Source organism: Euwallacea fornicatus, chromosome 31 (assembly GCF_040115645.1).
Source record: "Euwallacea fornicatus isolate EFF26 chromosome 31, ASM4011564v1, whole genome shotgun sequence".
Taxonomy (NCBI): Eukaryota; Metazoa; Arthropoda; class Insecta; order Coleoptera; family Curculionidae; genus Euwallacea; species Euwallacea fornicatus.
Window position 1 is genome coordinate 2,554,853 of NC_089571.1, and position 17,861 is coordinate 2,572,713.

Below are 17,861 nucleotides of genomic sequence, written 5' to 3' on the forward strand. Positions count from 1 at the left end.
TTGGGACTAAAGAATCTCGGCCAAGACAAAATGGTTTTGATTTGTATTTCGGTATAAAATTTAATCATCTCAAGGTGACTAAATAATCCATAGGACTAACAAATGTTGAAGGATCAAGAAAAATCAGCATATATGACAATTAATTAATAATTTAATAATAAAAATATTGATATACATAAAAAACCTTAAATACTAGAATGAGACTTTTCCTTGACAGACTAAATTTACCATTCAGTCAATTCTTCGAGTACTAGCCAAAATCCTTTGAGCCAAGGCTTTGCGCAAACCTTGATCGTCCAAATGTTGAATGTTATTAACTACAAAATCTTTATCGTTAGCCAAGGACTTTAGTACCTCATCTGGAAGGGCATTTATCAAACACATTCCTTCAGTCTCTTTTGCTTCGTTCGGAATGTGTTGCAGTACTCTGCAAACGTTCTTGACTGAGAGCAAATGCTCTTCATTTGTAGATGGACCCTAAGTTGAAGGAGCACTATAAGTATTTCAACAATTGAATATGCAAGACAAAAATGCTAGATACTAATATATTATTAATATTTTTAATTGAGTTAAGCTATCAAGGTTAAATATATTCATCGACCAGAACATAAACATCCCACACGAAATAGTCATAGAACTATAGGAAACGGGCCTGAGATAACCACGTAAATATTTTTGGAGGTGATTCTTTAGGATAAAAAAACAATTAGTTGTTGAAATACGGATTGTTAAAGTTTCATATATTTTTTTAAGATTTTACTCTAAGACATTAGATATTTAGTTTCTTAATTAGGTAGCCAGTGGAGTCTCCACAGCTAAATTTTAGCTATTTTAAAAGCAATTATTAAAATTTACAGACAGATACTTTATCCGATAAAAGCGATCCTATAACTATACTTTATTTTGTACTGTTTTTGTCTCTCGATTTTTTGACTCAAACTCGTGGATTTAAACTTGAACTGTTTTCCTTCTTAACTATATAATCATCGCAATATTCGACACTTAACTTGAAAACGGTGAGGTTTATGAGATATTTAATTTTAAATTTCACCATCTGCATTTCAATTATGAAGTATTGCGTAGTACCATTGTAACTATGCTTAAATTCTGTAACTTATTACATGCGATATTGTTGATGTATAAACTAAACTATCTTTGAGATGAAACAATAAAAGTTACATCTATTCACCGCTGTAAAAACACATTAAATGTTACAAAATCGTACAGACTCACCGATACAATGAACGCTCCATAATTTTGAAGGCAAAACTTGATTGCGTTTTCTGTTGATTCGTTACTTGACTGAGTTCCTGCAAACATGCATAACGAAATTATAATATCAGTGACTGCATTTGAAATAAGCTTAAAGCCGTATTTAGCGACCAGTTCGTTAAGTAAAATTTTCCATTCTGATTCGACGCAACAGGGTACATTCTAAAAGATCACAAAAAATATATATTTATATATGGCTTAGATTTTTTAACTTAAATGAATACCCACTTTCATAAAATCAGCAGAGCTTTTTTTAAGAACTCCTTCTTGGTAATCAGACCAGTCGAAATTCGGTAAGACCGAATTAGTCAAACTGACATCTCCAGTGCTCCAAAACAGCTCTTTGTAATACTGTGACCATGGATTATTGAGAGTTAAGCCTAAATCGGGAAAACTCTCCTTTTTTCCTTCAATGTGCTTGTAGTGGTGACATTTATGCAAAATCCAATCCACGGAAAGAGAACAAATTTTCATTTTTGTGACATCAAATTTCAAGAAGGATATGCATCTATTGTTACTCGCGCGGGTAAGCAGATACTCGATAATTTGAATTTCGGTAGGGAGGTCGCACTTTTCGTCTTGAAAATACTGGAAATAGAAGTCAGCTTTAACAAAAAAATGAGTCTTTGATGTTAAACCATTGATTACTACACCCTCCATCAGAGAAGATACTAAACTGGTATTTAAAATATGGTCCAATGGAATTTCTTTGTAAGGTTTTGCCTATATCTATGTAAAAATGATAAAAAGAAATGAGAGAATAAGTGATTTTCCTTGTTTCTTAACATTGACTGCCGCTGATGTTGTAAATGATAAGAAAAAGAGGAATTTGTCTAAATCTTCACAACCAAGGCAAAGGTTCGTCAAAGTATTTCCCCATGTTATAGAAATATTTACCATTCAAATAAGTCCTTCAAATCCCCTTCTGAACTGCATCTAAGAGAAAGTGGAAGCTTATTGAAAATACTTACAGTTGTGTGCAGTGCAAATCGAAATATTCAGTAAATATGCACAAAAAAAATTATCGATAGTAAACTTGAATGTGTTGCCTATATAAACTCCACTGAATCTACCATAAGCCACCCTGTTCATCAGATACGAATCCAAGTATATGTCACGCCCATCGTAGCAAAGAACAAGATTTTTGTTTGATTTACATTTACATTCAACCGTCAAAATAAAATAAAAAAACTCCTTTAACTTAAGAAGATCGTAATTCATATTATGATAAACTTCTCAATGCCACCAGTCAGTCGAAGGATAAATATCGTTAGCAAACAAAGTAATTCAACCAGATATATTTAATCAGACGAAATCATTAATGTAAATTCAAAACAGCAGAGGCCTCAAAAGCAAGCCCTGCGATACACCACAGCACATAGCTATTAGGTCGCAAGGGACACTAGCATTCGTCCTGATAGACTGGTGTCTAGTAAAGAGCAATGAATTAATCCAAGGCTTAACCACGCCTCTAAACCCATAGACCATTAACTTATTCGAGAGAGTCTGATGGTTGATGCAACTGACAGCATTAGCGATAACACAAAATGCAAAAGCTCCAACTTTATGTAAAAGACCGTATCATCCAGACTCACATTTGGATGGAATTAAAATGACAACTATGAAAACTATTTTAATTCTCAAGAAAATGCATTATTTTTATGAGTGTAGGGAAAAAAGTCGATCATAAAAACCGTCATGGAGTTCGCAGAATAAACATCGCTACCTTTGTGAGGAAAAAAACAATGCAAAAAAAGGAAGCCGGAATCGGAATTTCATCCCATAAAAAAACCAGATAAATATTGCCCACATGGATATCTATAGGGAGAAAAAAAATATCAAGCACATACAAACCTTACAAATAGATTAAGAGATCACCTTCAACCGACATCAGATCAAACAAAAAATTACACGAACTTAAATATTCACTAGAGCCTTTTCAAACTTAGAAAAATCCAAAGGGGATTCTTTCTTTCACAGAATACTAATTGTGGTGCCACATATGCTCATAGCATTAAAAATATACAGGGTGTCTTGTATTAGTAGACCAATTCGCTAACCAGAGATTCCTTATGCGAAAATTATTCAACTTTTCTTGTGGCTGTTTTTCTTTGGTGCTTTATATTCATTATACAGGGTGTTAAAGTGAATAAAAAAAAATACTTTTGTTAAAAGCTTGGGTGTTTCTTAACATATTTTAATGAAATTTTGCACTGATGTATAGTTCAATTAAACGCACATTTTCTATAATTCGAGCAAAAAAATTGGAGTAACAATGAAGGAAATGGGGGATCGTATACACGATTTCCTCGCAACTGTTTTTTGTACACACCGATAATATGTACATTTGTTTAGTTTGTCTAATTAGCGATTTCTTTATCTGAATTTATTAATTCTTATAAAATTTGGATTTACTGCTGTATTGGGGGACAATAAGCTGAAATATATTTTAAAGTAAGCTGTAAATCAAAATTTTCTAAAATTGAAAAACTCCAAACAAAGAAAGAACTAATTTCAATAATAAAAGAAATACACCATTGGCGACCGTCAAAAAAAAGTTAGGAGGAAAACGTGTGTATGACCTTCTCTTTTTCCCATTGTTTCTCTAAATTTGTTTATACAAATCAGAGGAAATGTGCGCCTAATCAAAGTATATATCATTGCAAATTTTTGTTAAAATATTAAGAAACACCCAAATTATTGCAAAAGAATTTTTTTTGCTAACTTCAACACTCCGTTTAATGAGTATAAAACACCAAAGAAAAAAGTACCGAAGGGACATCTAATTATTTTCGCATAGGAATCTCCAGTTAACCAATTGGTCCACTAATATGAGACACCTTGTATATCTAGGTATAGCCTTTAACATCTTCGTTCAATAGCCAAATTTAGTGTGTATATATGTATGTATATATACGTATACCTACGTGATGTCGAGTTAAACTCAATTGTTTCTTTACAATATTTTGTCTCAGTTAACAGATTTTTGAAATACAGAACCTGACAGGAAAGGAAAAACTTTAAGTACCTATTAGTAAAGATGCTTATGGCTTCTTTTTAGTTAACAAAGTTATTCCATTGGATAAAAGTGTAAAAATACAAATTAACATTTTAAAAAGTAATTTTTGCCAGAAGCGAAAACTTTTGTTGGTTTAATTAAAAAAATATTTTAAATCAAGAGGTACGATATATACTGATAAAATGGAGGATGGAATAAGCAAATAGTACCTAAGGATACAACGTGTCTAAAAAAGACTTGACTAAAAGGGAGAAAAATTACGCATTCATGGCGTAAATGTATTCAAGGGATCCTAAGAGATCTACAAAATTATTTTTGGTTTCTCAGTTATTTCGAAAAAACCGAAATTTTCACCCTTCTTTTTTATTTTTCTTTCGCAATTATGGTAAGAGATAAATGATAACTACCAGGTGTTGATTTTGGGATACTTGTGATATGTTCAATTTTGGAAACTAATATTTCTGAATGTTCAGTAATTGATAACATTACATATTGTTCTGGTGCTTAGTTATAACTTTTAGAATAAATTTGCAACCAAAAGTTGTCTAAAATTCAGCAAATAGAAAATGGAAGTTTTTTAGATAAAAAAATTCATCATTACATTCTGTTGGTCATTTTTAACCAACACATTGTAATGGAATGAAATCTAGACTATCATGTTGAAATTTATAAAAAACTGAAATGGAAAAGTAGTTTGTTTTTATCTCTTATTATAACTTGAGAAAAGTTTTTAAAAAATCCAAAATTTCGATATTTTGAAACACTAGAAAAACAAAAATAATTTTGTAATTTACTTGTATTGTGAAACTTCTACCTTGAATACATATTTTTTTTCTAATTTCACAAAGAGTGTATCCATGATCAATTATAAGATTTTTATGCTGGACATCTTTATCTTGAACATATTATGTAATAGTGCAATAGAAATGAAAAGTGGTTATTCAATGCTATATAAACTCACACGTAATATTTGCAGACAACATATAAACTCTTCTAAGGTATCCTCATTTTGATATTGTTTCAGCAAGCTAAAAATTATATTGTGCACCATAAAATTCCAGCTAAAGTACTGAGTATTCAGAAGAACCCTGAACAACTGCACATAATTGGTCACATTTTCACTTGAAGGTGGGGAAATGTGCAAAACATCCATTAAAACATTAACTCCAATTTGTTCAACCTTTGATATTTCCTTAAGAAATTCGAAAATCCTCACAAGATTACTGCTACGCTTGAAACCGGCCAAATACAAGTGACGGAAAAATTCTGCTGCATTTTGTAAGAGTAAAAGAAGCATATCTCCTAACTCTTTATCTGTTATATTGTCATGTAGTTGATTAAATGTAGTTATAAGTTGTTCAGTAATATCTTCTTTCCATTCAAATTTGTCTCTGATAAAATAGGTTGTTAGAACCTTGGTAAGGTTCTCAAGGGGCATATGTAAAGCACATTTTATGATGAGTTGCCTATGTTTAGGATCTTTTGGTAAAGGTTGACTTAGCATTTTAGCAAAAGTATTATCATCAATTAATTCATACCATCTAAAAATTTTCAAATTCATAAATAATACGAATTTTGTTACACTAAAACATACCGTTCTATGCATTTGACAATTGCAGGCACATTGAAAATTGACATATTAAACAAAGATCTGAACCATAACATCTGATGTTCATCTTTTTCATCTACCATATGTATTATTGTAGGAATATCAGCATCTTGTATTAGTTCAGCTATTGTTTTGGGTTTACGAGCTATATTACTTAACATGCTGATTAACTCAGAAGCTTCTTTATGTTTTAAATACTTTTCAGAGACTAAATAAGCTTTTTCAGCTATCACAATTTGGAGACACTGGTGGTGATAATTAATCTTTAAAAAGTTTTATTTCATTGAGCATTTTAAATTCAGTGGAAAATAAATAAAATTTACCTCGACCCATGAGCAAAACACGTCCAAAGTGACACATTCCATTAGGATGCATGAGGTGCCTATGAATGGCACACCAAAATTGTTAGGAATATTTTTTTTCTCCTCAATATACAATAAAAGTTCAAGTAATTGGAGTAATGTAAACCCTATTTGGTGATAAATTTTCTGAGTTTTGATTGACTCAAGTTGATTGGCACAGATGCCAGTTAAATTTTGTAATATTACTGCACAAGCATTTCGTAAATCATCAATCTGAAACTGATACTTTTATGTACATGTATTTTTATCCTATAACCATTGTTATTAGCAAAACTTTTAAGTATTTCCATATCTTTGAAAGATACTGTATATCCTGTATTAAAACTCACTTCAGAGCCTGACTCACTCAAAGAAACCTTGTTAATAACTGCTTTTAAAATTATACATGTATTGTCCAGAGGTTCCTTTACTTTCAAGCACTGGATAGCTTGATCCAGTATCTCACGGGTTAGTTCCACTGGAAGATTTTCTATGACAAATCCTAAACATTCAACAACATTCAATGCAAAGCAAGTTTTTGTTAGTAGATACTTTGAAAATGATGGGATTACACCTATTAAATGGCAATACTCATTGGGAAGAGCTATCCGCCTATCAAAATCCGTATTAAGAGCTAGGAGAAAAATTAATTCCTGAAGTTCCACTGGTTGTTTTTCAAGGGTTTGTTTGGGTTTGTACAGTCCTCGTTCAATTAGGAAGCTGGTTAGTTCTGTTATAAGGTGAAGAATGGATTTCTCATTGCCTGAAAATGTGACTCAGTTGTACAAAAACCGGCAAATATTATAAATGAAGAGGTACTGACCACCTTGATGTCTGATTATTGTAAAATCTCCAATTTGTTTTAAACATTTAGTCAAAACACATTGAAGTGCTATGACATTGCTAGTTATTTCCATTATGATTAAAGTGGAAAATAACCAGATGTCATTAAACTTTTAATCTTTTTGAAACTTCGAACAGAATCCTTAATTTCTAAAAGTAAAAAAGCCTTTTGAACTTGTTAGGTTAAATCGGAGAGATGAGAACGATTTTGAAGCAGGCGCACAAATACCAGGTGATGCAATTGAAAATTATCACCGACGCCTTTATAACTTTGAATGAATAGGTGTATATATTGTCGTTTCCGTTAAGTAATTTTTGTATTTGATATCATCCTATCATTAAGGTCTTTGCTTGAAGTAGGGCAATTTATATATTTTAAAACACTAAAATGGTGCAGAATGCATGGACAAGCACCTTTTAGATAGCTACAATAATTAAAAAAATATATTTCAATATCCTACATATGTTTATAGGAGCTATGTTCCACAATACCCTGTAGAACAGTTTCAATCAAATATATACAATAAATATGGTGTATAAAAAGGTAGTATTATACAACGTTGTCACGTAATATTCCTGACTCTTTGTGGTATAGAGTCATATATAGCATAGTTGACGGCTATTTATGACATTCTTGACAGTTTACTATCTTATTTGAAAATAAACGACCCTGATCAAGGCGTCCTCCAGGGTGGTTCAATTTGTTTATAATATGTAAAAAAAAATAAGAATTTACTTCTAAGCTGTTTCTTTCAATCACTAGCTAACAAATAATTAAAAGACGCACAATTCAGAACGATTTTGAAATTTAAGAAACTGAAATTTAGTAATGGAAAAGAAGCAACTAACTGGAGACGATCTTCTAGCCACTTTTTCCCTTTTGGATATCCAATTAGGACAACTAACTCCAAATGTGATTAGAGCGTGGTTTGATACTGATTGTAAAGAAGTAGAAGATTTACTAAACTGGCTTGTAACATCCCTGTCAAGTTCTAATTACATATCTTTGCTTGAAAGACATGAGTGAGTAGATAAATATTTTGTAAAAAACATTTTTTAATACAGCATGACTGCTCTAAGAAGTGCGCCTGCTAAGTCATTATATTTCTTTTTGCCTGTGTATTAAAAAAATGGAATGGCGTTCTTGCAGGATTCAAATTCTAGGTTTAGATCAGCCAAATAAACCCATTATACAGTCATACAAAAACTTTCAAGGAATACTTAACATCTTACAAATAAATAACAATTCGAGGAATGTTTCTATCTCATTTGATTAATACATCCCCCTCAGCTTATGATTATATCTCACTTGGATTTTACATTAAAATTGTATATATATATATATAGCATTGAAATATCAGAGGCATCTCTTGAATACAATCACCTATTAATTATTGTCAATGTTAAATTTTTATGGTAAAAAATATAATCAACACTATATGTTGATGGTTCACTGTGTACTATAAACAAAATGTTTTTTTAATGATCATCTGTCATTTAATGACTGATGAATCTAATTAACAGATTAGCATCCAATTTTTTGCCCCAATGAGCGCGTTTTCATCCAGTTATCTATAACATATTTAGCTATAATGCCCTTAATAATGCTTGAGATAAAAAGCCCCAAATTTTAACATCCTCTGCCCTTATTATCCATATATCCTTATAAACTTGCATCATGCTTTTTATAGTAAAGGTTTAGGTGATTTCATACTCTTGGATTCATTATATGCTATCAAACACCATCATTTGAATTTAGTGATGAAGGAACCACTATCAGCCATAAAATAACTTACACACTGGAGAAAAATGTTTTAGGCTAGTGGATTAGTGTTGGAAGAACATAATAAAGAAAATTATTATCTTTCTTAACAAATCAAAATCATATAAAAATGCTAAAACTAAATTAACTGTTTTACAAAACATGGTATCACATCAGTCTAAAGCTGGATTTATACTCATCTCTAATTTATGACTGAATCTATGAGTTAACATTTATCATCTATCTCATCTATTACCTATTCAAAATGGAATCCATTTATGACTTAAAACTAAACTTTTCAGGTAATTGACAAAAAAAATTCTCTATATTACTGCCCATAATTTTGATAATCATATTCAATCCATTTCTGCTTATATCCTTATTCTTCTAATTTTGTATTATAAATTGCCAGAAACATCTGATTTTGACACTTTTAGAGGACAAGATACATACAGTATCTAACAATCTTGTTTGTACACATGGATGTGTTAAAAAAAATACTTGATTTTCACTGTCCAAAAATTATTTTACGGTTATGATTTTATTATTAACAAAAAATATATTTTAAATATACATACTTATATACAAAGCTTTGACAGAATAAATAAAAAAACTAATTAATAAATTTTAAAAAATACCCTCATTTTCATGCAACATTTTGAAAATCGTGCCGTTGTTTTTAAATTTATAATAAATTGGATTCTAGAATGTGTTTAATTACCTAATTGACCTATCTTTCTTAAGCTATAGCCTTTCAGTGCTATTTTAACAATAGATTTTTTAAAATCACAACTTAGTTGTTTTCGTTTGGGAATTTTATATGAAACTGATGAAAACGGTAAACGAATCAACAGTGTGCAATAAAATATTAATCATCTCTAAGGTATGAAGAAAAAGTTGTTTACAATAAATTAGAGTACGCGCTATTCAAAACAAGTGTACGAACAAAAATGTTGTATGAAAATAAGGTATTGTTATTAAACTTATTGATTAGTTTTGTTATTTATTTTTTGGAAGTTTTATATATAAATACATATATATTTAAAGTACATTCCTTCTTAGTAATAAAAAAAAGTAAAATAAATAATTTTTTGACATCGAAAATCGAATATCTTCCTTAACAAATGCATACGTACAAACAAGATTGTTAGATACTGTATGCAAACTATTAAGTTCTTAAGTCTAATATCTTAAATTAAAAGATAATTTAAGGCCACTTTCAAAAGAAATTGATGTAAGGTGTATTAAAAAAAAATGACAAACAGCAACTAAATAACTAAAGAGTTACCTTGTTAACTTAATTTTAACTTCATAAATTTTAATTATAAGTACTGACGTATGTCGTAATGGAAAAAGATTGTGCCTATATTAAAACCTAGAACAAACCAATCAATCTCAGACGTACCTATAAATTTACCAATATTTTTGCCAGCATCAAATAAAAAATATTTATTACAAGCTTTATAAAATGGTATAGGTATCATACACTGGCTTTTGACAAAGGAATTTCTAAACACCCTATATAACTTCCGCCCGCTTATTGGCTGACCTATTATTTCCTTATATAACCAGAATAGTTCTTAACTCTTTATAATATTACGGGTATATATTATGCGGTTTTAGATTTGAAAAGATTCAAAATCTCATAGATGTCAACAATTGCAATTTAAATCTGGAAAACGTAAGTTCTTATGATTTGAATTGTGTCCTAGATGTGACTCAAAATGAAGAAGAAATTAGTTTTCTGCAAAATGAATTAAGTATTTTGGAGGAAGAAGATAGGCGGTTGGATGAGTTGATTGCATGTTCTAAGTAAGTTTTTCACTTTAACAGTTAAGTCTTTTTATTTATTAATGTGTGGTACAGGGCTCGAAATGAACGACTCTCCTTAGAACTAACTCATAAAACCGAAAAGGAAATCCAGTCGAACATTGACTGCAAAAAATCTCAATCAGCTTGTGAGGCTTTATGTAAGACCTTAGATGAAGTAAACAGAAAACTAAGGGATACACTAACTAGATATGTAAGTTGGATATCAGACACCACGATCTTAACTTGTCTGAGTGCAAGAAATTATTATAAAACCGTATTTTACTTAAGTTGAACTTCACACAATTTGTTTTAGGATCCCGATTCGCACTTTGTTAACTTTATAGACATGACAAACGGTAATGAAAATATTAGAAAAATATGTTCCTTGGTGGCTCCATTAATTGATCCAGAGCACACAATTCATGAGAAATCTGATGATTACCTTTCTCTTGCTACTTCAAAAGATTTGGAAATTTGCAGAAGAAGGTGTTTAGACTTTATCAATTGCTTTTTAATTCATTGGTTTAATAGTATGCACATATATATTTTTTAGAATTCTACGTAGTTGTCAGATATATCTAGCCAATCAAGTGGAAATCGAAAAACTAAAAGCAATGTTAGATTTTTTGTTAATGGTAAATGTTAACGAAAACAATCCAAGGTAGTTATGATAATTAATATTACTTTATGATTTTTCTTTTAACTAAGTATTGTTTCTATTAAGTTGGGATTTGATCAATAGCCAGGAAAGTTTAGCTGCAAAAGAGGTTTTCAAGAAAGGGATCTTAGAAATTTTGGATGGTGTAGCGTTGAAAATGGCCGATTATCATCTGAAAGAAATTAAGGTACATTATCTGGAAAGGGAACTTGAGTATTATAGGTAAGTTTTTCAGAGAACTCCCATCGACCTTCTCTAAAACAATAAGTAACTGATTTTCATTTAATCAAATTCGTCCATTTGACAAGTACAAAAATAAGTATAAATTGTAAATTATATGGACTGGCTAACCTAAAAAGCGAAAAATCCCTCGTGTGAGACCAAAACAAGCTTCTATTTACTAAAATCGACAACCTACTCAACCACCTAAACTAAATAGGTGGTGATCGAACATATGGAATTATTAACAAACCTACTGACCTTGTATGAACCGAAGAAAATGCTTATTACTATTATATGTCGGGTGGATTCTTGTCCGTACAATTGCTGTGGTTCTGCCATGTTCATATTTATCCCCTTTCAACTTGATACCTCTCAGTATCTTCAGACAGCCTTGGACTCATTGACCTATAGGTACATAAACGCTCTCTATGTACGTCTTAAAGTGTATTTAGAGTGTCCCAGTCGTACTAATATTAGTAATTCATTCTGATTTATGACCATTTGTATTTTGTTTTAGGAAGCGTTTTAAATACATCTGCGATATGTTAGACAACTTAACTAAGCAGCTGTCTTATTACGTTTTAACGAATTACCTGCAACTTGTAGAAACAAAGGATGTTGAGTGCATTAATGATTTACTTAAAAGAATCATGGAATATATTGATGATGATTTAGGTAGATGCCACAGCAGAACTGTAAGTAAAGAATTCTCAATATTTTCATAAATGTTGATCATTTTATAGTGCTCAAAATTTGATAAAGTCAAAATTTTCAGGAAAAGATGAAACGCATTGATGATTATAATTTACATATGAAAAAACCACTCCTTGAGAGATGCCAAGTCGCCTCTTCTATAATCAAAATATTAGGTGGCACAGCCAATAGTCTTGAATCGGCAGCTGAAATAGTCGGTCAATTCAAAGCTGAATTAAACTCGCTTCAATTGCAAATATTCAGTTCTAGTTTTTCCATTGATGAAGAGAATGTTCATAAAATGTAAGTAGACACATTTATTTTAATTAATGAAAATTAGGAACAATATTTCCTTATTAAAAATATTTGTATGAATAAAATGCTTTCATGTCTTTTTAGGCGTGCAAATGTGAACATTTTAGAAGAATTTTTAAGTTCGGGGCCTACTGATAAAATAATTTTAATACCCACAAACCTACAGAAGGTTTGCTTGCAAATAGAAGAACATTTAAAAAAAGAAAAAGAAAGTATAGATGTTGCTGTCGGTATACCGAAAATTGCTGTAAGTATTAAAGTGGTTTTGATGATCTATTCAAATACAATAATAGAGAGCAATAACTAACAGTTTCTTTAAAAAGCTGTGGTACACTGTTATACAGTAATTGTATATAGTTTTGTGTATCATGAATTGCATTTAATTGTGCATTGCACATGCGTTTTTCTGTACGATAGCATTCACTTTTTAGGTTAAGTCTATGAAGCAATCTGCGAAGCTCATTAAAGAGCTCTGGATGAATTTCTTAATAAATCCATCAAAAGTGGAACATGTCTTACTCCAAGCTGAAGAAGACTTCAACAAGCGAAACTGTGAATATTTCTAGAGTACGTAAAAATAAGGATTAAAAATAATATGAGTCGTTATGGTTTTCAAAAGAAACATTTATTTTTATACAAAATAATTTAATAGGAAATAAGTAGTATGAAATACCATTTTTGATTATACGGTGTCTTTCAAAAGACCCGACACATCAAATAATTTAGGAATGGGCCAAGTCAAAGTTACCAAATTTTCTATAGAGGATTCTAATAATGATAATGATAATTTTTCAAAGTTTTATAAAGTTGCCACCATTGGACAAGAGTAAATTTTCCGACATTGTTATTATTATATAATAATTGAATTGCACCACAAATAACTGTGCTGGAAGAAAATTAGGTTATTTTTACTTAAGCTGTTCCTAAAATATTTTATGTTTTCAGCATTTTTGAAAAAACGCCTTAATTATTGTTAATTCACTGTTTAATTACTATACAAAATTCTCTTTGGTTTGCTCTACAATGAACAATTTTTGATCATATTTTTAGGTATAATTCATGATATCCCGTTCAGAACTGCAGTCAAAATCATGAATAAAATGATCATTAGGTTTTAAATTGGAATCTTTGTGTATATGAATAGGATTATTATAGTCTATATCAAATAACTTCATCGAGTGATCAATTACTCCTAAAATAAAATAAAAAACAACCTGCACATCCAGCATATTTTATACTATATATTTATTTACCTGACAAAGTTCTATTTAGCCTCTCTATGATTGCATCTAATTCGTCTTGCTTTAGACTCACAGTTACACGAGTACTTTCTTTCATTAACGACCTTTTGTTCCTGGATAATAGAGGTAGAGTAAACTCGCTTTCAGACAGAGGGGTGTCGTCGGAACCAAAACCCTAAAGAGATTAAATTTAACTGTGATATTGATACAAGTTTATAATAACACACCAGGCATTTGCCGCTAATACAAAATGCTTTTTTCTCGGTTGATCCCCTAGAGCAATCGGTTCCAAAGGGAAACCATCCATCTTCACCGTTAACTAAATAAAAACGATGTGATATGTTCTCGTCTTGGCAAGCTACTCTACATGGCCTATCTGGATCCTCTGCAAAATTATATTTTACATTTTGTGTGCCAAGTGTTCCATATCCTTGAAAATGTGAGTGGAAATTTTAGAATTTCCTTTGAACTATTCAATGGCATAGTCAGAAATAAAATCATAAATAACATTTTAGTTCGTGACATATAGGTTGTATTTTTTTATTTTTCAATAAATCTACGTTTGAAGATATTTCCAAAAAGTACCCAAAGGTAAGTTTTCAATTTCCATGTTGTGCATATCTTTATTTTGGTATTTTGCTTTCCTGTGCTGTGAAAAAGTGAAACAATAATGTGGCCCTATTCCGGAATAATTATGAAGTCCCCTTTGTCAAAACTACAGAAATATGAAAAAAAAAATCAAAATATTTCTAATAATATCTTACCTAAAGAGGGCGAAATTTGCATTCCTAATCCAGACAGTCGCCTGACTCTGTCCTTATATTTGGAACAAATCATGGATGCGTGCTGGAAAGGAGATTTTACTTTTCCACATCCCTAGAAAAACAATTAAGTATTACAGGAGGCGTCTAGACTTTTTTTATATTTTTCTACTTACGTACTGTTCAGGTTGACACAACTGTATGCTGCTCTTCCCTAATTTCTTATTCATTACCAGTCTTATTCCGGAACCCGGAGAAATACAATTATAATGACAACCACTAGCACTTTTCCATCTTACCACCCCTTCTCTTCTTCTCAAACCTAATAAAATTTTATCAAATCAACAACTTCAAATTAATGCGGGAAGTGTTTAAACTAAAATATGATTGACTTACTAGTTCTCCATGAAATTTCATTGTTATCTCTATCAACAGGACACAAATCTGCCATTTGAGTGTGAACGGCTTCTCCAAAGGGATCACAGACGAAATCTTCACAACGCCCGTTAATACAATAGCTAGCTCTCCCTGAGAATATTAGTAACTACATCTCTAGACGACTAATTATTCAAAATAAATAGGGTATGAAAAACTTACCATACTTATTTCTTCGGGTTTGACATGCAGTTCCATCAGGGAACGTCCATCCCCTACTTTTGGTTCCGCCATTACGTTTTTGACACCAAACCACACACGCTTCTTCGGCTACAATGTTTTTTCTATAATAATTATTGCGCTATTCAAAGATATAGAGAATAACATACAATCAGAGCTGATTTTCTGCATCCCCGATCCAGTTAAGTCTTTATCGACTTCCTTGGCTCGGGTGCATACTTGTTCGGCAAATTCTTTTATTGTTAATCTAGGAACATTGAGGCATTGTTGAGCGTTGCAAGTCTGATATTTCCGTCCGGGACCTTCGCAGGGTTGTCCACTTCCCTGAGGCCTAATTTATAGATATCCAAAAATTCATATACAGGTGTTACTAGTTCAAATCGGAAGATAGGAATTGCGCAAGTGGAAGAAGGCCTGTGCAAAGTTAAACTGACAAAGGCGAACGAAGTAAGTCGCAAAACCAGCGGTTAAAATAAGCGGAGTCAATCTAGTGACCAAACCTTTCGCTGTTCCATAATTTTTTCTTATACAAGTTGTAATGATGGATTAGTCTTTTTTTATTTACATTGCCGCATTTTGCTCTGATGTTTTAAAAAATGTCCATCGCCACAAAGGTAGCGAAATCGATTCTAATCTGAACATCAAAGTGGAAACGCCAGTCGGACTGACTCCGCCGACTTGAATCACTAATGTCGTAACCCGTCTCGTTGGTCTTTGTCAAAGGCTTATTAAATCTTATGCCGTCCTTCTCCCACTTACTTCTTATGTTTCCACTTGCACTGGTGATACCTGTATATCTAGAAACATACAGGGTGTTTATTCCTGGTGCCTAAACACGAGGATCAAAGTATCCATAAAAGATAAAAGTTCGATTAGATCATTTCAATTTTTAATTGCACAACTTTGCCTCAATTTAACTGACCTCGAATCCTTTATAATTACGGAGATCCCCATGGCTAAATTCCAGAATGAAACCCCTATATTCGTAGGCACGGTGGCTTAGATTTTTTTTATAATGCATACAGTAACAACGTTACTTTTTTTTAGACTAAAAAAGTTAATAGTGGAAATTCTACCAGTTCCCATATAAGTTATTTTATATTTTAAGGAATTTCTTGGCCTACTTTGGATTATTGCAGAATCGTTCCGACACCATAATTCCAGTACTGCCACTCCTCAAACGGCCCTCTTCACCAAATAAACAGCCTGAAGCACATTCAGTGTGCTTCCAGTCATTCCAGCCTCCATTAACTTTGTCCAGTTCTTGAGATATTTGTTTCAGCGCACTGCTGTATGATTGTTTAATATTGGCTTCTTTGACGACACACCGACCTCCACGACACCACTGTCAAATAATAATATTTGTGAATCATTGAGATGCATAATTGAAAATTATTTCTGTGTGTGGTTGGTATAGATCAAAATATGATTTTAGTGTTGTAGATCGTGTCTTTTTGAAATTTTAGATGAAATTTTCAATGTACGGGATTGGCAAATTTCAATGTTTATATAGGAAATCTAAGTAACTATGAAAGGTAGCAAAAAAAGAACAATCACAATTTATTTTTTAAAGACAAGTGTAGTGAAGTAATTTGTTGAATGAGCTGGAAGCCAAAGTTCGATTTTAGCCATTTTCGATAAACCTTCCTCATTTAGATATTGTTTTAATTCTATAATTATAACTACTTCGTTATTATTATTATTTTCTGAGATTGGATCTCTTAGAGGCCACCGCTTTTTTTAATAACAAATTTAATTCCTTAATATGTAATAAAAATTTTCTTACCAAACCGTTTCCACAAATAGTTCCCTCCAAAGCAGGATGAGAAGTCCACGTATATCGCTCTCTTTCGCAATGCAAATCTCTGCAAACATCATCTAGTGGCTGTTGAGACGAGTGTTTACTTTCTCTGCCGTATTTGAGCATGCCTTGAAAATGAAAAGAGTGGAAAGCTCATCTTGAAACACTTTTTAATTAAGTAGAATATCATTGGAATACGTAATTTTGTACGTCTCTACCAAACATCGACATAATTTGACAACGTAAATGTTCTTTCCCATTTCCTCCCATTTTTTTCCTGATATTATAAACGGAAACTTCATTGTGTATGTAATTCCGAAATACTTCCTTAAAACCTGGAAAATTTTCTTTTCTCTTTCACATATACATATTTGCCATTGAACGAGAATTTTCATGACTAAGAGCGGAGATTATTAATTTCAATTCGTGTGCTAAAATGTCTTCTTCATTCTTGTCCATTGTGAAGCTTCTTGTTTCAGTTTCAAGCAGACAAAACGTAGCTTCAAATTGGACGACATAGGGGGAACTAAGTGCAATACTTACTTAACAGTAACTGGCCTCATATAGCAAAAACCAACACAATTATATCAAGAACCGAAACACTAGACGCTGTCACGCTTATTTCATCAGTATTTCAAAAATTCTTTTCCACCTAAAATTATATGTGCACTGATTTTTCGCTCTAAGAATTCACATACAAGAGGTCAATCAAGTATTAAAATTGTTTCTTATGAATTTTATTTTGTAGTTTTTTAAGAAAAACTTACATTGTTGATCTGCATTAAATCTCTCCCCAGGTAAGGCTCCTTCTGCTCCATGATCTAACTGTCCCGCTGAACTGCCATGATCAAGAAGACATCGAGATTGAGGAGTGCTATATTATGGGTAAATAAATTA

At 31.6% G+C, this 17,861-nt stretch overlaps 3 protein-coding genes across 6 annotated transcripts in view; 1 reads left to right on the top strand and 2 right to left on the bottom strand.

Moving 5' to 3' along the window:
* Positions 1 to 133: 133 nt before the first annotated feature.
* Positions 134 to 7,295, bottom strand: LOC136348057 (uncharacterized). 2 transcript variants are annotated; one of them, XM_066298590.1, is made up of 8 exons: positions 7,065 to 7,295; positions 6,592 to 7,004; positions 6,224 to 6,475; positions 5,886 to 6,163; positions 5,253 to 5,832; positions 1,501 to 1,860; positions 1,234 to 1,434; positions 134 to 477 (listed from the first exon to the last, which is right to left on the bottom strand). In XM_066298590.1, the coding sequence occupies exons 1-8, from the start codon at positions 7,156 to 7,158 to the stop codon at positions 232 to 234; spliced, it is 2,424 nt and encodes an 807-aa protein (XP_066154687.1). In that variant the 5' UTR covers positions 7,159 to 7,295; the 3' UTR covers positions 134 to 231. The 2 variants fall into 2 exon arrangements, with proteins under 2 accessions (XP_066154687.1, XP_066154686.1); XM_066298589.1 differs by having other exon boundaries at positions 6,224 to 6,481.
* A 430-nt stretch (positions 7,296 to 7,725) lies between these two features.
* On the top strand, positions 7,726 to 13,776 carry LOC136348113 (uncharacterized). Of its 3 annotated transcripts, XM_066298708.1 has the most exons (11): positions 7,726 to 8,107; positions 10,470 to 10,658; positions 10,713 to 10,869; positions 10,972 to 11,144; positions 11,212 to 11,319; positions 11,383 to 11,538; positions 12,056 to 12,233; positions 12,314 to 12,534; positions 12,631 to 12,793; positions 12,978 to 13,113; positions 13,597 to 13,776. In XM_066298708.1, the coding sequence occupies exons 1-10, from the start codon at positions 7,914 to 7,916 to the stop codon at positions 13,110 to 13,112; spliced, it is 1,674 nt and encodes a 557-aa protein (XP_066154805.1). In that variant the 5' UTR covers positions 7,726 to 7,913; the 3' UTR covers position 13,113; positions 13,597 to 13,776. The 3 variants fall into 3 exon arrangements, with proteins under 3 accessions (XP_066154805.1, XP_066154804.1, XP_066154806.1); XM_066298707.1 differs by having other exon boundaries at positions 12,978 to 13,776; XM_066298709.1 differs by having other exon boundaries at positions 7,979 to 8,107; positions 10,559 to 10,658; positions 12,978 to 13,776.
* The window catches only part of LOC136348107 (A disintegrin and metalloproteinase with thrombospondin motifs adt-1-like), a 29,714-nt gene continuing 25,002 nt past the window's right edge, over positions 13,150 to 17,861 (bottom strand). Inside the window, exons 9-19 of the mRNA XM_066298687.1 lie at positions 17,732 to 17,838; positions 16,950 to 17,092; positions 16,288 to 16,508; positions 15,313 to 15,494; positions 15,146 to 15,253; positions 14,945 to 15,076; positions 14,725 to 14,870; positions 14,552 to 14,663; positions 14,015 to 14,172; positions 13,800 to 13,962; positions 13,150 to 13,738 (exon numbers count right to left, since the gene is read on the bottom strand). Coding sequence (XP_066154784.1) covers positions 13,593 to 13,738; positions 13,800 to 13,962; positions 14,015 to 14,172; positions 14,552 to 14,663; positions 14,725 to 14,870; positions 14,945 to 15,076; positions 15,146 to 15,253; positions 15,313 to 15,494; positions 16,288 to 16,508; positions 16,950 to 17,092; positions 17,732 to 17,838 — 1,618 coding nt within the window. The 3' untranslated portion in view covers positions 13,150 to 13,592. The remainder of the gene's footprint in view (positions 13,739 to 13,799; positions 13,963 to 14,014; positions 14,173 to 14,551; positions 14,664 to 14,724; positions 14,871 to 14,944; positions 15,077 to 15,145; positions 15,254 to 15,312; positions 15,495 to 16,287; positions 16,509 to 16,949; positions 17,093 to 17,731; positions 17,839 to 17,861) is intronic.

Coding starts and splice junctions, on each gene's coding strand:
- LOC136348057 (XM_066298589.1), bottom strand. CDS start 7,158: ATGGAAATAACTAGCAATGTCATAGCACTTCAATGTGTTTTGACTAAA. Junction 6,482..6,591: donor TGAGTGAGTCAGGCTCTGAA/GTGAGTTTTAAT, acceptor TAAAAGTATCAG/TTTCAGATTGATGATTTACG. Junction 5,833..5,885: donor ATTGTCAAATGCATAGAACG/GTATGTTTTAGT, acceptor GAAAATTTTTAG/ATGGTATGAATTAATTGATG.
- LOC136348113 (XM_066298707.1), top strand. CDS start 7,914: ATGGAAAAGAAGCAACTAACTGGAGACGATCTTCTAGCCACTTTTTCC. Junction 10,870..10,971: donor GGGATACACTAACTAGATAT/GTAAGTTGGATA, acceptor AATTTGTTTTAG/GATCCCGATTCGCACTTTGT. Junction 11,320..11,382: donor GTTAACGAAAACAATCCAAG/GTAGTTATGATA, acceptor GTTTCTATTAAG/TTGGGATTTGATCAATAGCC.